The sequence below is a fragment of the Gigantopelta aegis genome, chromosome 4 (genome assembly GCF_016097555.1).
Source record: "Gigantopelta aegis isolate Gae_Host chromosome 4, Gae_host_genome, whole genome shotgun sequence".
NCBI lineage: Eukaryota > Metazoa > Mollusca > Gastropoda > Neomphalida > Peltospiridae > Gigantopelta > Gigantopelta aegis.
Genome location: NC_054702.1, coordinates 99,405,809 through 99,423,934, shown reverse-complemented (window position 1 = coordinate 99,423,934; position 18,126 = coordinate 99,405,809). Strand labels below are relative to the sequence as shown.

The 18,126-nt window shown below is 35.1% G+C and overlaps 1 protein-coding gene across 6 annotated transcripts; it reads right to left on the bottom strand.

The window, feature by feature from the left end:
- Nucleotides 1-1,396: 1,396 nt before the first annotated feature.
- LOC121371555 lies at nucleotides 1,397-17,598 on the bottom strand. 6 transcript variants are annotated; one of them, XM_041497538.1, is made up of 9 exons: nucleotides 17,522-17,598; nucleotides 11,589-11,708; nucleotides 11,238-11,303; nucleotides 6,719-6,790; nucleotides 6,172-6,240; nucleotides 5,341-5,415; nucleotides 3,852-4,156; nucleotides 3,126-3,230; nucleotides 1,397-1,964 (listed from the first exon to the last, which is right to left on the bottom strand). In XM_041497538.1, exons 2-9 carry the CDS (start codon nucleotides 11,599-11,601, stop codon nucleotides 1,461-1,463), a joined length of 1,209 nt encoding a protein of 402 aa, XP_041353472.1. In that variant the 5' UTR covers nucleotides 11,602-11,708; nucleotides 17,522-17,598; the 3' UTR covers nucleotides 1,397-1,460. The 6 variants fall into 6 exon arrangements, with proteins under 6 accessions (XP_041353472.1, XP_041353471.1, XP_041353470.1 ...); XM_041497537.1 differs by lacking the exon at nucleotides 17,522-17,598 and adding an exon at nucleotides 15,390-15,520; XM_041497536.1 differs by lacking the exon at nucleotides 17,522-17,598 and adding an exon at nucleotides 15,385-15,518.
- Between the last annotated feature and the right edge of the window lie 528 nt (nucleotides 17,599-18,126).

Sequence of the window (18,126 nt, the reverse complement as noted above, 5' to 3'; positions counted from 1 at the left end):
GTGCTGTCCTGTGGGAAAGTGCATGCAAAAGATCCCTTCTTACTAATGGAAAAATGTAGCAGGTTTCCTCTAAGACTACATGTCAAAAACAACCAAATGTTTGACATTCAGTAGCTGATGATTAATTACTAATGTGATGTAATGTTGTTGTTGAACAAAAAAAAACCCTGTTTAACTGTCATTTGGTCTCAGTAGTGAAAAGAAACTATTACTCCAACCGAATAGCATTATATGCACTCTCTTACATTCAGTAGTTTCCAGACATTATGGCATAACCAAAGAAAAGGAATGTTTAATGACACCTGAGCACATTTTAAACTGGTCTTTGTTGTACAAGTTGGGGTGCGATTTAGCTCCGTCGGTTAAGTGCTCGCTTGTGGTGCTTGCATCGCAAGACCGAACATCTTCAGTGGATCCATTCTAATTTTTCTCATTCTAACCAGTGCACCACAACTGTATGTGCTTTCCTGTCCGTTTCCTCTGATGACTAAGTGTCAGAATTACCTAATGTTTGACATCCAATAGCCGATGATTAATTAATCAATGTGCTCTAGTGGTGTTGTTAAACAAAACCAACTTTTTTGGTACAAGACGTTGAGCACTGGTCGGGATGAGGAAAACATATAATTCCATTGCAATCAACCATTAACCAATCGTATGACCTGTCATGCCTCATGCAAGGGTTTTACCACTGAGATGTATCCTACCCCTACTGTACCACCAAAGCTGGCAACCAGATTATAGAGTATTGGGCCTTTTTGTCCATTCATTTATTTAAAAATCCCAACTTTACAAAACATATATAGCTCCCTTTTCCATTCCGTGGACTGATAAAAAATGCACCAAATTTCCTTCATTCAAATTGTGTAGGTTTTCCCTTTGGCATTAATCCTACAGGACATTCCAAATTTCATAGCATCAAAAACCAACCTTCCGCCTGCTACCGACCCCGGTCGTGCTGCTGGTGCTCTCTTGCACCTACCAGTGCAGGTGGTCCCTTCTCCCATCCACCCCAACCCTTTCTTGTCTTGGACGGAGGAGCTGGCTGAGGCCGGCACCTGTGCCCATGATAAGCGTGCACTAAAACAGCTTGCTCTGAATGTGCACGTTAATCCCTATACCATACAAATTGAGGTAGTTGCCAGAGTTATTGCCCTTGGTTCCTAGCTTCAGTATGTTCCATTTGAACAAAATTATTTAAATGTTTTGTGCATCTCATAATTTTAATGACAAAGTTTACCTCTTAAAGGAACAAGAAGTCGAAAATGTGAAACATTTAAGCACGATGACGGACAACAACAGATTGTATTAATTCAATATCACGTCAAGATCTTGTTCTTAAATTACATATAAATGACATCCAATATGAGACTCTAGTTCAACAAAACAAGCATTCTGGTTTTCAGAAAACATTTAATCACATAACACATACGGTATAAATAAATAATTATATAAAATCACTATTGTAGACAGAAAAGAGAAGGTTCTTCTGGGAAATAATGGACTGGTTGTCTTTTGTGAAGAACAAATTTGGTCAAATGTAACACAGCTCTAGACTCCTGGAAGAGTCTAGTTAATATGATACTTAATGCTGACTGGTCAAATCTGTGACACTTTCCATACTTCCTAGTAGAACTATCGCAGTCGTACACGGAGTTCTCAGGTGATATGCATTCCTTGTTTAAAGCACATGTTACCCAATATTTGATAATGCTTTCTACAAGACTACTTTTGTAAAACATGATATGTCCAGTTTGAATTTCAAAGTAATTGGAGAAAGAGCATGGCTCTTCGCCAAACCACTGGAATATTTTAACATCAGACTGTTGTGCTACAGAGAACTCGCCATAGAGTGGCATTATACCGAAACTCACACCTTTCCTAAAGATATTTGCCACAATTTGAGGTTTAAATCGGACAGATGTATCGAACCAGGCCACAACTTCATGCTGCAACAACTCCAGCTGAAAGTAAGAAAGAATATAACGTATACTGTGGAATTAAACTTTTCACCTATCGTAAACTGATTTGGTGAATAAAGATAATGTTTAGGATCAAATGCTTTAAAACAATTAATTTTGAATTGTTTTAAAATATGTATTGAGATGAACATTCGTAGATCCAACTATAAACCGCATTTCACTGATCTAAAATGTATAATTTGTGAGAAGTCGACATAAATGCAAAACTGACTATTGGAGCTCAATACAAGAGTTAACTCCATAACCACTGGACATGTAATACATGCAACTTAAATTGTTTAATAATTTAAATATAATACTGTCTTTTTAACGCAACAGCTTAATGAGGGGGAGTAAGGTCACAACATCAACTACTTTCTTAATAACTAACAATTAACTTTTATCCTCAACAGATAGCCCAGTTAGCTGTTGTGTTACCAAAGCTGCACGATTAAACCAAGTGGATATAAATGTAAAACATGAAAACTGATTTAAAATGAAATGGATCCGGACAATTCTACCTAGATACAAGTACTTAATACAAGGGCTAATTGCAGAAGTCTGACAAAAAACTATGAAACCAAGACATTACACTTGGACAATTTCAAAGTTTTGTTTCGAGGCTCACTTAAAGTCTGAATCAAAGAACAAGATTTAAGTTTGAATCAAACATAACAAGATTTAAGTTTGAATCAAACATAACAAGATTTAAGTTTGAATTAAACATAACCAGATTGAAGTGAATCAAACATAACAAGATTTAAGTTTGAATCAAACATAACAAGATTTAAGTTTGAATCAAACATAACAAGATTTAAGTTTGAATCGAACATAACATGATTTAAGACTGTGCCCAGAGTCTAGGCTCATAAATGTTACAAGGAGTAGCCCAAGATAAAAATTTTAAGCTGTCTTATAAAGTAATGTACATATTACACAAAAAGTAAAGTTTGTTTTATTTAACGAGGCCATTAGAGCACATTGATTTTTTTATCTTATCATCGGCTATTGGGAGTCAAAATATTACACAAAGGTTGTTTGCTTTCTTACCTTTCATTTTAAAACACCAATGTAGCTTTCCGCATTTGCCTTTTATTAGTAAACAATATTCTGAGGCTTGCTGTTATAAATAGCGAGACGCTAGACTATACATCAACTAAATACCTGGATAAGTAGAGGCCTCCATGCATAGTTTTTGGTATGTTTCACATGTGCAGGAAATATTTCAAATGGAAAGTCTTTCACTTCACATCTGCAGTATTTTTCAATCTAAAGTATTAAAAAGAAAATTAAAATAGAAATAGAAGTGAGCACAAAATATATTATGATGCATTATCTGCATGAACTTCAATACAATATCAGGGGATTTTGTTCAGTACTGCATCATGATTCGCTATGCAAGTTTCAGAGATCGCTACACCATTTTAAAACATTAAACAGTAGTTGCTAATCAATTTTCAATTGACTAGAAAGATTTCTAATCAGGATTTTGAACACAAAATGTTCCCTGAATATGTCTTATAAGGAATTGATTTAGGGTTTTAATAATAAGCCATATGTGCTGCCTTACATGTTAATGGGGATGTTTTCATGCTGCCATTTAACACATGTTAAATGAGAAATTCTAGAATCCAATTGTTCAAATAAGAATTGTTTAGTTTTTATTCTCATCCTGACAATGCATAAATGAATGAACTAATTAATCACATAGTTAATTAATTAATCAATTAATATTTTACTAAACCCCACTATGAAACATGTATCATCATTGAGCTTGACAGTGCCTGCAAAAGGTCGTCATTTCACAAGACAATGTTCACACGGATGTCATTTGACCTATATACGCGCAAGACGACGTTCACACAGATGTCATTTGACCTATATACTCACAAGACGACGTTCACACGGATGCAGGCCGAGATCATAATAGATGAGAAACACGTTGTTGTAGTAACGCAACACCTTCTCGTGCAGTTCTTGAAGAAGTCCCTGAGACCGGTAGAAGTACTCTGATGTTGCTGCTGTCACCATGACGATTTTCTTTTCACTGCCTGATGCCACAGCACTAACCAAATCCTTCATCTTGGCCAGATATTCATCATACTTCAATGATGGGTAATTTTCCATCTTTTTCCAATTTTCTTCCGGTGTTGAAAAGAATACATTACATGTGTTGTCAATGCAGGGAGTTTGTGCTGAAAAGAAAACCCCATTATGTTATGGTTAATAATTTTTAAAATCATTAAAAAAAAACCTGTACTCTGCCTACTAAACCAGATACTGATAACTGTAATTAGGTTTTATGAAAAAAAAAGTCAGATAGCCTGCTTAGTGGATAGACATAAGACTACTATACGAAAGACAATCGATCATGTTACAAACATGAACACTGTTTGCATGTGTGTCCTGTGTAAACTGATTGTTATTTACTGTTGTTTTTATTATAATTCCACCTAAAATACTGTTCAAATACTAGTGCTTTTAAAATAGACTGATGTACCATTATTTACTTCATTTTGTTTTATTATACAATCTGTCCAAAACAAGCATATTGCCTGCACATTTCTTTTTTCTGCGGAACAGAAATGGTCACAGCCCACACCAATGAAAGTCAATTTGGGGTATTTTTTGATGTTTTAAAATGTCTTGTCCATAGGCAATATACAGGAAATTACAGTAAAAGTACTCTGAAATATGATAACTCAATCAAGTAAAAGTCAATTAAAATTAATTGTCAGATATTTATCACTGTCAGCATTAGTTTAATATTTTGACAATTTGATATTTTAAAAAGTTTTTCTGAATAATTCTAAAATATATTTTCACACAGCATGGAAGGTACACCTATACATCCCTTTTGGATTTCGAGAAGAGACAAAAATGTCAACAATGTTGAATCAAGGCAGTTCAGTTGACAATATTCTAGGCGGGATGAAATTCAGTGGTACAGCATTCGCATGATGAATTGTTAGTCTGTGATCGATCTCCATTCAGTGGGCCCATTGGGCTATTTCTTGTTCCAGCCAGTGCACCACGACTAGTAATAGTAATATATCAAAGGCTGTGGTATGTGCTATCATGTCTGTGGGATGGTGCATATAAAAGATCCCTTGCTACTAACGGAAAAATATAGCAGGTTTCCTTACTGAGACTGTCAAAATTACCAAATGCTTCACATCCAATAGCTGATGACTAATAAATCAATGTGTGTTCTAGTGATGTCATTAAACAAAATAAAATTGTGGACAATATTCAAATGCTCAATCCAAAATAATTGTAAAGGAGACTATCCTGAAAACTAAGGTCTGTGATTGTAATGCTCTAAAAAATGGATAAACTGCATTTAGTAACAGAGTAAATATAAAACACAAACACTCACCATCGTCTTTAAGACTGTCACATGATATGTTGCTGGATGCTGCTGTGGACATGTAGTCTTTCATCTTGTCATATCCTACAACCAACAGATACAAAAGAGATTATCCAACACTTCAACATATCGTCGAAGCCCTTACAAAGAACGTGAAGTTTTAGGTATACCAATTAGTCCTTCACAACTGGTTTAATAAAGTCTTTAATATATATAATACCATATCTATTATTAACATATGTGATATATGTGGTCATGTCTAATGGGACCAGTTCTTTAAGATTGTTTTGTTAATGTCTGTCATATATGCTGTCATGACTGGGATCACAACGGTTTTATTAAAGTCTGGTATGTGCTGTCATGTTTCTGGGTACTCCCTAATTAAAGATTTCTTGATGCTAAATGAAATGAGCAGCTTGAATGTTGATAGATTCTTCTATTGCAGTACAGCCAGGTCAGACACTATAAATGGTCAACTTATTTTCTTCCAAGAACCTAATACCTATGTTCATATGTCCAGGGCACACATCTTAGCTATCTCAGACCTGTTATATGAAGCAATTTTAGCACCACGATCACCATATTAAGTAGATAAAGTAGCTATGCACTTACGGTGATCTTAGCACTAAGACCGCTTCGTAAAACAGGGTCCTGGACTGTCTGTCCTGAACAGTGGTTAGTGAGAGAACAGTTGGTGTAGTGGTCTTACACCTCCACAATAAGCCGTTAAAACTCCCTCTGGGTGGTTGTACCTGGGTGTGAATCCAGTACCTACACAATGTACCAGCCCTAAGTCTGATTGTTTAACTACTATGCCACCGAGGTCAATATGATACCTACGTTTCTTGAGGTACTCTATATATGCCACTCCACTTTTCATATCATCTGGGATATGCAGCTTAATAATTCCTGTAAATGAAATATTTTAAAATGTTAAGAAGCATTGATATAAAAAAGAATAAAAAAATAAAAAAAGATTAAAGTAAAAACATTCTGGTAGTAGTACATAATAGGTATAACACAATAAAACAAATGAAATATTTTTAATCAAATAAAATATGTAAAAAAGCTTAAGATACATTTGAGATATAAATTATTATTATTTATATTCTTCTTCTTTTTTTCACATTACATATACATGATAGAAATGATAAGTGAAAAATTGAAAAGTGTTAAATATTTCTGCCAATTCAATATTAAATCATACCACCTCACATTTTGTTTCATACTGAAACTTATTTACCTCTTTGACCTACGACATGCAGATGGAAAATGAAACCACATAAATAATAGAAAACATCAATGCAAATAAAGACTTAATATTACCGGTATATTAATTTAGTAAAACTAAAATGAGCATGACGTTATTATAATAAAAATAGATTACCTGAGGGTCTTGGAATCTTCAAATAAGAAACATAAATGTCATTGCTGAAGATTCCTCGTATCCAATGAAATACTGAACAAAAAAAGAAGAAGGGTATTTTATTTTATTTTATATTTATTAATACATAAAAGATTATTACCCTTGACTTCTATTCTATTTAGACTCAACAGATGATAACTTTGTAAAAGTGTATCACTAATAAGTGCCATTCTGTTAATTAATTGGTATTTCTATTAAACAAGAATTACAATTCTTTATACCAAGAAAAACTGATTAAATACTAAAACGGTGTTTCATAAAAATGTATCCACAGCCATGTTATGGCATGTAAATAAAGTATGATCTTCATCAGTTGGTGAAAGCTATGGGAAAGGTTTCACAAAGAAGAACTTATTGGAAAGAAACTCCAGATTACAGAATATAAAAATAACAATTTATATACACTAAGCGACAAAAGAAACTCGAGGTGCAACATTATCATCAAATATGCCAAATTTTAAACAGATATTTCTCAGGTGATATTTTATTACAGAAAAACCCCAATGTGAATACGAAGCTGTCTATAAATGAACTTTATTGTTTCAATCAGCAAATGTCGTTATCTGCCAGAATTAATTAAAAATCGCTAATGAATGGATCCGAAAAGTTAGTACTGGGTGTGGCCACCATTGTTGTTGATCACTGCAGCACATCGTCGTTCTGTAGATACAAACAGGTTCCGTATCAAGGCTCTAGGGATGTTGTCATACTTATAAATGATGGCATCACAAAGTTCCTGCAACGTTGCTGGCAGCACATGACGGTGGTGTATCCTACATTCAATTTTGTCCCAGAGGTGCTCAGTTGGGTTTAAATCAGGACTCAACGCAGGCCAATCAATGGTATGGATGTTATTCTGTGCTAAGAGATCTTGTGTGAGCCCTCGCGTTGTCTTGCTGGAACATCAACTGACATCGACCCACCATGAATGGGACGACTGCAGGCTGCAGGACTTCATCGATGTAATGTCTCGCTGTAACGCCTCTACCACGACATGCACTGTTGTTTTGGAAGATGACAAGTGGGATACGACATCCCTAACTAATGGCACCCCACAACATGACTGATGGACCACCCCAGCAGTCAAGTTTCATAACGCAAGCATCTCTGAATCGTTCACCGTGACGTCTCCATATATGGGCTCTACCATCGGCCACATGCACACAAAACCTGCTTTCATCCAAGAAAACGATGTTCTGCCATTGCCTGTTCCACCAATTCCGGTGAGCCTGGGCCCAATTACGTCAATGACGTCTCGTTCAACTGGTTCAACATAAGGACATCGGTTATGAAGAAGTGCATTTCCCCAGCGACGTCACACTGTATGTTCACTTACTGGTCTATTGGTCAATGGTTTGCTGTGCCGTTGACGACGCTGGCAAGAAGCGATTACGTAAATGTGATGTCACGATGTACCTGTCCTGCTGTTTGTTGTTACCCTCGGTCTTTCACTGCATGGTCGATCTGCAACGTTTGTTTGCTGATGACGCCTGAAAAGCCTGTTGATGGTAGACTGGTGTACCCCAAAATGCTGTGCAACTCTTGGCACGCTCCATCCTGCTTCAACACACCCCAATGCTCTATTCCTATCATCTGTACTTAGGCGCAGCATTTAAATGAAGTGATTATGTGAGCATTAAAAAAAAAATCCAACTGTTCTAGCTTCTATTGACACAAGGTTACAAGAAAAAAGGTAATTCTTTATTGCATGAAAAGCATGCAATGCACAAGTCATGTGCAAAATGTGTTTGATCAAGCAATTTGAAATAGGCAAAAGAATATGAAATTGTTGCAGGTTTTTTTTAACTTAACCCAACAAATACTTACAACAAGGGAGTTTGTGTCTTATTTTATAGCTATGATTATAATTTCCGCTCAGGACAACATGTGCACGATGTATGAATTTCCTCACATTTCTTTTGTCGCTCAGTATTTGGCTTTGAGCCACTTTTCCAAATTAATGTAGTTATATTATTAATACAGTAATTATAAAAGAAATCAAAAGGATCAAGGATTGGGATTTTTTTTATAAATCATAATCGTACATATTACTTTTAATATTTTTACATGTAATAAATCTGTAACTTTCTTCAATACCTGTAACGGGTTCTGATCATAAGGACATTTAAAAAATAAAATGTGCAGCCATAAATTATGATATAATATTAGCAAACCCTTCAACCACAAAAAAACAAAATAAGCATGTGTATACACTAGAAAACAAGCCCATGATCATAAAAAGAAAAATGCAGACTGTGTATGTTATGTTAGTAAATAGAGACATTAATTATTGTATATTCAAAGTTAAGAAAACTTTAATCATCACCAACCCCTAAATTAGTAGGCCCATAGGAACAATGTTTAGTGCATTTTGGGAGGGGGAAGGGCAGGGCACATGCCCAAGTTAGGGAACACAAGCATATTTTTCTTGGTTTATATAACAGGACACAAAAAGTAAATGTTTTGGGCAAGTGGTTCTAACGGCCTTGGTTATGTTTCTTCTGGTTATGTACATCATTCTAATAAGACCCAAATATTTATTTTTAAATTGAGTAACGTTTGCTAGACCCATTTGACCAATTAACCAAGTACAAAATTCATGACAGATTACAATTCAGAGTTATGTCCCTTCTAGCACTGATGTTGTTTTGGTCTCATTACACAGATGTCATCTGCCATTGAAATCCATGTTAAACTGACCAACTTCAAATGAAGATTGGCAATAGAACAGGTTCTCGTTGCCATTGACAACATACACCATTGCAAACATACATTATATAAGCATTTATTTTCACTCCAACATTTCCGTCTCAGTTTTTAGCTATATGTTATATATGCATCTTATATGCATCTGGCTGTAGTACCAGTTCGAACTACTGGTTCAGGAACCCATTCACAACCACCGGTTCTTCTGCTATACACCCATTTCCCAGAAAGTCAATGCACAATATTATAAAATGACATGGGAAAAATCCAGCCAGGAGGCTTATTTTACAATTGAAAAAGACCAATTGTTTTAATTCTTCCCCAATTACTAGAAGAGAATATGTGAACCACAACATATGTCACAATTAGGAACTATAGTGGATCGTGATGAATGAACTCTCACCCGGAATTGAACTGTGTAGTGAGACCTTAGTACGGTACCAGTATAGTATTTTACAGTTCATATAAATGGATAAGTGAACTGTAAATTTATTTCATATTTACTCTCTAATATTTTCAAGTTGAATGAAAGGCTGACTATGACTTATTATTTCATATAAAACTGTCACAGAAGTAACATGCTATTTAATTAGTATTTACTTAAGAAATGAAACTGATTTTTAATATAGGAAACCTACAAATGCCTCAAAAGAAAAGAAAATAAGTTACGTTCAAGGATCACTGATCAGTTAAAATTGGTGCAAACTTGTGATCAATCATGTTTCATCATAATCCCATCACTACTTGCATTAAGTGACAGGACTAGCAGGTATCTCAGAAGTAAAGATCGATCCCCGTTGGTGGACCTATTGGGCTATTTCTCATTCCAGCCTGTGCTCTACAACTGGTGTAACAAAGGCCATGGTATGTACTATCCTGTCTGTGGGATGGTGCATATAAAAGATCCCTTGCTGCCAATCGAAAAGAGTAGCCCATGAAGTGGCGACAGCGCGTTTTCTCTCTCAATATCTGTGTTGTCCTTAACCGTATGTCTGACTCCATATAACCATGTTGAGTGCATCAGTAAATAAAACATTTCTTTCTTTCTTTTTCAGAATTAAAATTAAAAATTGGCTTATGCAAAAACAAATTTAGGTAGCTTATTTAATTTTTGCATAATATGTCCTAGATGTAACTTGCTTAAATCAATGAGCAACATGGGAATGAGGCCTGGCTAGTCTACATGTAGGTGGGAGCAGTTCAGGTTTCTTCTCTCATTTTACAAACCAAAGATTAGATAGCTACTGAATACAATGTGCTCAAGCCTGAAGGTTTCAACAACACTTACATACGTGTACCTTTATAAAATAAAAGCTGAAAAGTAATGTCATTTACCAATTATATCAAAATGTACAATACATAGTACGGTAGTAAAAAAAGAAATTTTTAAACCTAAAATTAAAATGAATGATAAATTATTTTAATAAACAGCAGTTTGTAAATTTATACCAGGTAATTTATTTACAAGTCTGTTAGTTTGAAGTATTCCCAATACCTGTTTGCATTATAGTATACAAAGCATTGTCTTTATTTGGCATTCATTCACAAGTGTACTCATACACACATTTTTCTTTATTAAACCATGCAATATTTGAAGACACGTTATGCTTTTTTAAATAAAAATTATGTCCATAAAAAATGGGGTGGGGGAATAGCTGTGTAAATGCAAAAACTAATGATACATTTTTACATTTTTAAAACCAGTCAACACATTTTGCAAATGAATATAAACATAGATACCATGCTATCTACAATATATTAAAAAAACACTCACCAAACACAAAGCTAGTGAGAGCCACACTAGCTAGTATAATCTTTTTGCACCATTTTCTGTTGAAATCTTAAACACAGAGAAAACATTATAAATTACAAAAGCAAATTTCAACACTTGTACGATGTATGCAAGCACAAAAATGAAAATAACATCTGGCCTTGTGGTTATAAAACGTTTAGAGTCTGAACACAAGACTCTAATATTAACAGAGTCTGAGACTTTAATGTGTCGTACAAATTGTATGTGTGTGATGTCATTGAAGATTGAGTCTCAACTCTAAAGGTTTTATAAGCACTGGCCTTGATAATCACTAAGATAATGTACATATTAATATAGTGAAGTAACATTTACCCCAAATTTTCATTGCAACCAAATCTTCAAAGCACCATCACAAGTTTTCTCTGCTAGCACATCAATCATCCATACTCGGCACTTGTATATGCTTGGAAGATTCCGTTTATTCATCCAGTCCTATAATATTTTTAAATAAAACAAAGAGTTATTGCTACATGTAAAATAAAAATAATACAGTGGACTCTGTCTAAATCAGATTAAGTGAGACTTATGAAATGTGCCAGTTTACACAGACTGATTTTACCCATCCTTGTCACTGAACAGGACTCTGTGATCATGCCATTGTATACAAATGCCAGTTTTGGGCGGGACACAGACCAGCTAGTGGTAAAGCTTGTCAAGTTGTGATATGTTTGGTACTCCTACATTCGCCATGTTATTCACAATATTTAGTAATATTTTGGACCTAATCCAATTTCAAAAACAAAATCACACAAGTAGTAGTAGGCCTACTTTATATTCAAATATTACAATTAGAACAGAGTGTATAATTTGGAATTTTTCCAAATAAATGCAGAACACAGTGAAACATTACGAAATGTACCGATAAATGTTTACCTATCTTTATCAAACTTCTCCCCTTTCTTCTGGGAAGAGAGGAGACACTTTAGTGCACTGGGCACATTAAGTCAATACTTTTGGTTGAATCCGGGTTGTTTTGCCCAAAACAATTTCACCCGTATCCATTTTCGCCCTGAGTCGTTTCGCTCCCCGGTAACGTCATTTCGCCCTTTATCCGGGTCGATTCACCCCTGGTGTATTTTGATCTAAATCTTTGTGGCTTGTGTCCTCTCCCTCGTGCCATTTTCTGTTGTGAAGAGATTACTTGCATGTTTTAGTCTAGTATTGACATTCTTCAGCAACTCCCGTAAAACAGGCTATAGTTTTTCAAGAGTCACGTGACATCACCAAAACTCTTATGAATCTGCGAACTAGATGAAATTTGACAGTGAAAGACACCAATCTAAATTTCCCCCAATATTCAAACAATCTCCCTTCTATACCGATCAATACAACCAACATTTGTCAGAGGAGGCAATCGGGATGGACGTGCATGAACCTTCACGTAAATACAGTTTTAGTTTGTTGGTAATATATATTTTTTTTTAAATAATCATATTATTATTATAAAAATTATTTGTATATAATATACAGACACAAACATTGAAATTAATTATCACTAGTAGAGTCTCAAATAAAAAGATACAATATTTATATATGAGGGTGGGAGGGGAGGGGCGAAACAACCTGTTTGGAGGACGAACCTACCTGGGACGAAACGACTCAGGGCGAATCTGGATACGGGCGAAACGACATGATACCTTTGGTTGAGAAATGGTTGAAACATGGTGCCACAAGTTTTGAATACACTGCAGGCTATACAACCGTGTCCGGTGTATTGGCGCACTTGGTATTTTGCTTAAGTATGCTGATGTCACGGGGATTCTATAATACCCGTAACTGAATAAAACACGATTGTCCAAATATCTCTCCTAACTGTATATCTATTAGATCTCTCTGTAACAGGCGGTTCAAAACTGCTTTGGCTCATCTCTAGGTATGATCAGAGATACGATCTTATATAAAGTATATGTTATTATAGCACGTTTAGTTCACTAGAAAACACAATACACTTTGGAATCTGTATTAACCTACGCTGACAAATGCACAGCCGCAGTAGTTAATTAATAACAACAATAATAACAACCCAGAACTGATCACTTAATTAGTTAATCTCTAGGTGTCTAGTTTACACAATATGCTAATCACTTCACCGTGACACAACACCCACACGTGTAATAATTGAGAAACGCTTCCAGGGGAACTTAATTAATAAAGGAATTACAGCTCTATTCCTAACTGGTTAATTTTTAATTAACCCTAACAAATCATTCAGTAACCTTGTAACACAGAATTAATACTGGTACCTATCACAATAAAGACAATAACCTACAGTTTACCTAGGTCTTCTAGGATGACTGGCTAAGCTTTATATTACCAAATTCTCGTATAAATTTAGAACAAAAAGTCTACGATTTACTTCATCAGATGACCGAAGACACTGTCTAAAGAATATTGGTATAATACAGTATTAAAATATTTAAAGTCACATCAATCACATCAAGGTTATACACAGAGCAGAAAATAAAATATTTACCAAAGTCCAACCGGACTAACGTTCCCCCAGGATACCTTCCTCTCGTTCTCCCTTTTTGCTTCCCCTCATAACTCTAAAACACTAGCTATTTATTATAAATCGAAATATCGCCTGGGGGTAAATCGCGGCACCGAATCTTATCATCTGATATTCCACCTCTACCAGAGTCAGTATATTTCTCTCTGATCGTCAGTCTGGCTGTCGCCAATCCGCAACCAATCCCCTGGCCATAAACAGCACTACCGGAGATATTACGTAACTACTAGCCACATGGCCTCCACACCTGCTCTGGGTGTGTATTAGGCGTACCGATCGAGGACTGTCGCGCAGAAGTATTACGTAACAAGTTGCCCACCTGGCTAAGTGCAATGAACTGCACACGGCCCTCTAACACAATTAATATCGCCACAGGCGAAAAGAAATTAAGAGCATGTACCGTCACAGCTGAGGAAGTTGTCGTGTTGTCGGAGTTTTTAACGAATTAAAGTTCAATTCCTTTTTCAATGGTTAATCAAGTATTAACATATTTATTGTTAAGGGTGCAATTAATTTGTTTTTTAGAATTATCAATAATTATATAATAATTTCAAAATAAATCATTCACCTGTTTTCGTGTTTATAAACGCGAAGTAGGTCAGCCTTATTGATATTAAGAATGTTAAAACCAGTCTAAAAACACCTTTCCCGCATTTTAAATATTATAGTAAAGAGTATAAATGTAATTATTTTTTATTTAAACCGAAAAAGAAAACACAGACAAATGTAAAGAAAACGAATATTTTACACCTTAATTGACAGTCATCCCAGTTCACAATTGTCACATTGTTATAAAAAATAGATCCACGTGTGTGCATAATCTACCAGAGAAAAATAAAATCCATGTAGGCATCTTAGCCATGCATGACAATGAACATGTCTGCATCTGTAGTACTGTGCCACTCAAGAAAACGATTCCGAAACTGATCATGAGATGGGTCATATGTGATCGTTCATTTTCATAGTAATATTTTTAACAAGACAAAACAAAAAAGTACTAAAATAATTCTGGGATAATTATAGTGTAGCATTTATGGGCTAAAAGTGAGGTCATGGGCAGTTTATAAATAGCGGGGTCTACGATCCACATCTACTGCGCCGAATCACCGGACATGCAAATCGTTTTGGATACAAGGGGGTGCCTATATTTATGCACCATTTTAAAATGTTTATTTACTACAGACATAAAACATTTTGTAGTGTATTTCAGATTATGCACTTCTTCATTGGTGAGAAACTCATTTTATTAAATATTTCACAATGTTCACATAGAAAATGGTCCTTGAAAGCTTAGGTGCGCCGATACACCGGACAGCACTGTATTAGTATATATTATATAGGGTATGTAACACGATCCGGACATACTAAGAACTATACTTTTATGGCCCTTCAGACCACAGCACAGGTATCCCCAAACACAATAGTTATATATATGTAACTATAGTATTTGTATTAGGGGTTTCTGTTTGGAGGTACCTGTGCTTCGGACTAGTTTAACACTGACAACAGGAAATATCACCAAAGATTAATATTAATAATAAATCAGCTCAACCATCACAAGCAGATGTCTAAATAACTCATTAAGAAATATCAACAGACCCTACATTAATGGTATATGTGGCAGACGATATGTATCTCCAAGTCCTAATTCTACGAAAGAAGTCGGAACCAACATTCTGACTTGAGTTTGTTTGTAAACATCAAAATTGCATGGATCCAGCCATGCAAGATTGATAGGTTGTAAATCCCCCGAACCTTTTCGGAGCACCGCAGAAACTGTTAGTCTCAATTGGTTATTGTTGTCGTTCAAAGCGAGTCCTGTAGGAATATTTGGAATTTTTTTTATTAACAATACGGAAAACAATGATAACAGATATTACTGACAATTTAACGACTAAAATAAAAGACAGCCTGTCAATATGATAACTTACATATGGCAGGCCTACGGGGGAAGGGAGACGTCATACTCATAGGGAGATGAGAGACATAAAAACGATACGGGCGCTTTTAAACCTTTAATTTGAACAATAAAACAGGTACCGCAATCTCTAGTCGTATCTCTGTACAAATTAAAGTCAAAGATACTTTTTGACAAGGTTGTAAAGCAATGTCAGGTGTGGGTTTTTGGGGTTTTTTTTTTTTAACTATGTACAATATTTTAATCAAAAAGATAAAAAGAAAAAAAAAGTATGTAAAAATTCAAAGAATGTGTACCATCAAATATCACTTTAGTCATGCGTCCATTACGTCGGGAAATAGCCTCTAAATGTATAGTGTTGTCAGTTTGTGAAAGCCTTCAGGTGGTGTTGGGAATCAGTTAGCATTTCTTCAGTGATCATTGGTACGGTCCGCCGATCATCTTTCGATTACACCATTGGTGAGAAATATATGGACATAGGAAAGCATTGAGCTATAAGAACCGTGTACCTACTATCATTTCACCAGGATCTAGACCCTGCACATTGCTCATTTCACCTGTAATAACTATTTAATATCTTATTTCTTTATTTACACATGAAAACAAACACGAATTCCAGTTAACATATTTACATCAATTCCATAATCTAAACTGGAGGAATAATTAATCACTGTTAACATTTTCCCGCAGAATCGATTATGGATTTTTAAATATATATATATATATATATATATATATATATATATATATATATATATATATATATATATATATATATATATATATATATATATATATATATATATCGATCATCATATCAGTAGAACCAAACTGATCATTTTCGACCACCGAAACACCACTACATTCAGGAGTGCCTGGTGAACCATCCTCTATGTCACAATAATATGGCGTTGTTTGCTAGCGGTATGCAGTAGATATATCTCAGAAATTGTGGTATCTATAGATACTAAAAGCTGGAACAGAAGGAATATTGCTCGACATAAAGGGAATATCGACTATTAAAAAGTTGAAGTTTTCTCCTGACGGTGTTAACATTTAGTTGACGAAACGTTGAGATTTTAAACTTGTGGTTTTAAACAGACATAACTTTTATTATCAATGATAATAAATGAGTTGCCAGTTATTCTCAACTTTATGTCCTCGGGGGATATAAATTTGAGGGATATGAATTTGATAATAACTGGTGCCGATTTTGTTATTTTATATATGCTATCTCAGCTATTTGTTTTCTCTGAAAACGCTTTCGCTCGTTAGATACATTTTAAAACAACCCGTTGTAAGAGAAATGGTGTCTAACGGCCACTCATGTATTATTCTTTATCATAAGACTTGTGTGCTAAAATTGTTCCAAGGAATGACACATTGACAGTATTTATAAACACTTCGACACAACGTTTCGGAATGGCGTGTAGTAGGGTCCATTCGCACAACTACTGAATAAATATGTGTTTTCAAATAATAGGACATTAAATGGCAATAATTAAATATACGCATAAAGCTAATGATCGGTGTCTTTGATGAATATTTTCAGCTCCTTTGTATATTAAAGAGATACGGGCCAGGGGCGGGAACTGGTGAACTGTAAAAAGAGGAAATCTAGAGGGGTCCCGGAAATTCTTGAAATCCTAGGTTTTTGGAGGAAAGGACGATTAAAATGCGAGGAAACGAAGTGTTCCATGAGAGGAAAACAGCTAATCCAAGGAGAATTTCCATCCCTGATACCATATTGATGGGTTTAGATCCAATTACGGTTCAGACTCGTATTCACCGGGCACAATCTCTGACTTCGCAACTTACGCAAGTGACTGTTTTCACTGTGTCGGTACTCGTTTACAGCGAGAGTAGACTGATGACGATTTTTGTTACGGCGTGTTGCTTGTTTTTTGCACGAGCTCCGGTAGATTTTTAGACAATATTGTTCATGCTTATAAGGTAACTTTCATATTTAATTATTCAAACAACTCAGATATTAATTTTAACGTTCCGTACATATATGCACGTGTTTAATTTAGTGCATAGCGATGTATAGCGTAGTTTAAAGTACTATTTAATACAGTGTCGTGCAATATTGCATGTTTTTAAAAAAATCCGTAGAAAAATATGTCAAGACTACCTATGTTCACTGTAACTTTCATACCAACAATTTATTGTTAAAACATTGCTTTAAAGGGACATAGGCCCAACCCTAGTTTCAATCCGTGAAAATTAACACTAACTTCAGTTAATCTACAAACCTGTAACAAATTTGAATAAAGTTACAACTGAGTGAAACATGAGTCTCTGACTTTGACATGTTGAAATACCCTCTAAAAATAGACTAAAACTCGACTCCAAAACTGTTACTTCTCAGACGCACGTGCGTTTTTAAAAATATCAGAAATGCATTTTGTGATATTAACAAC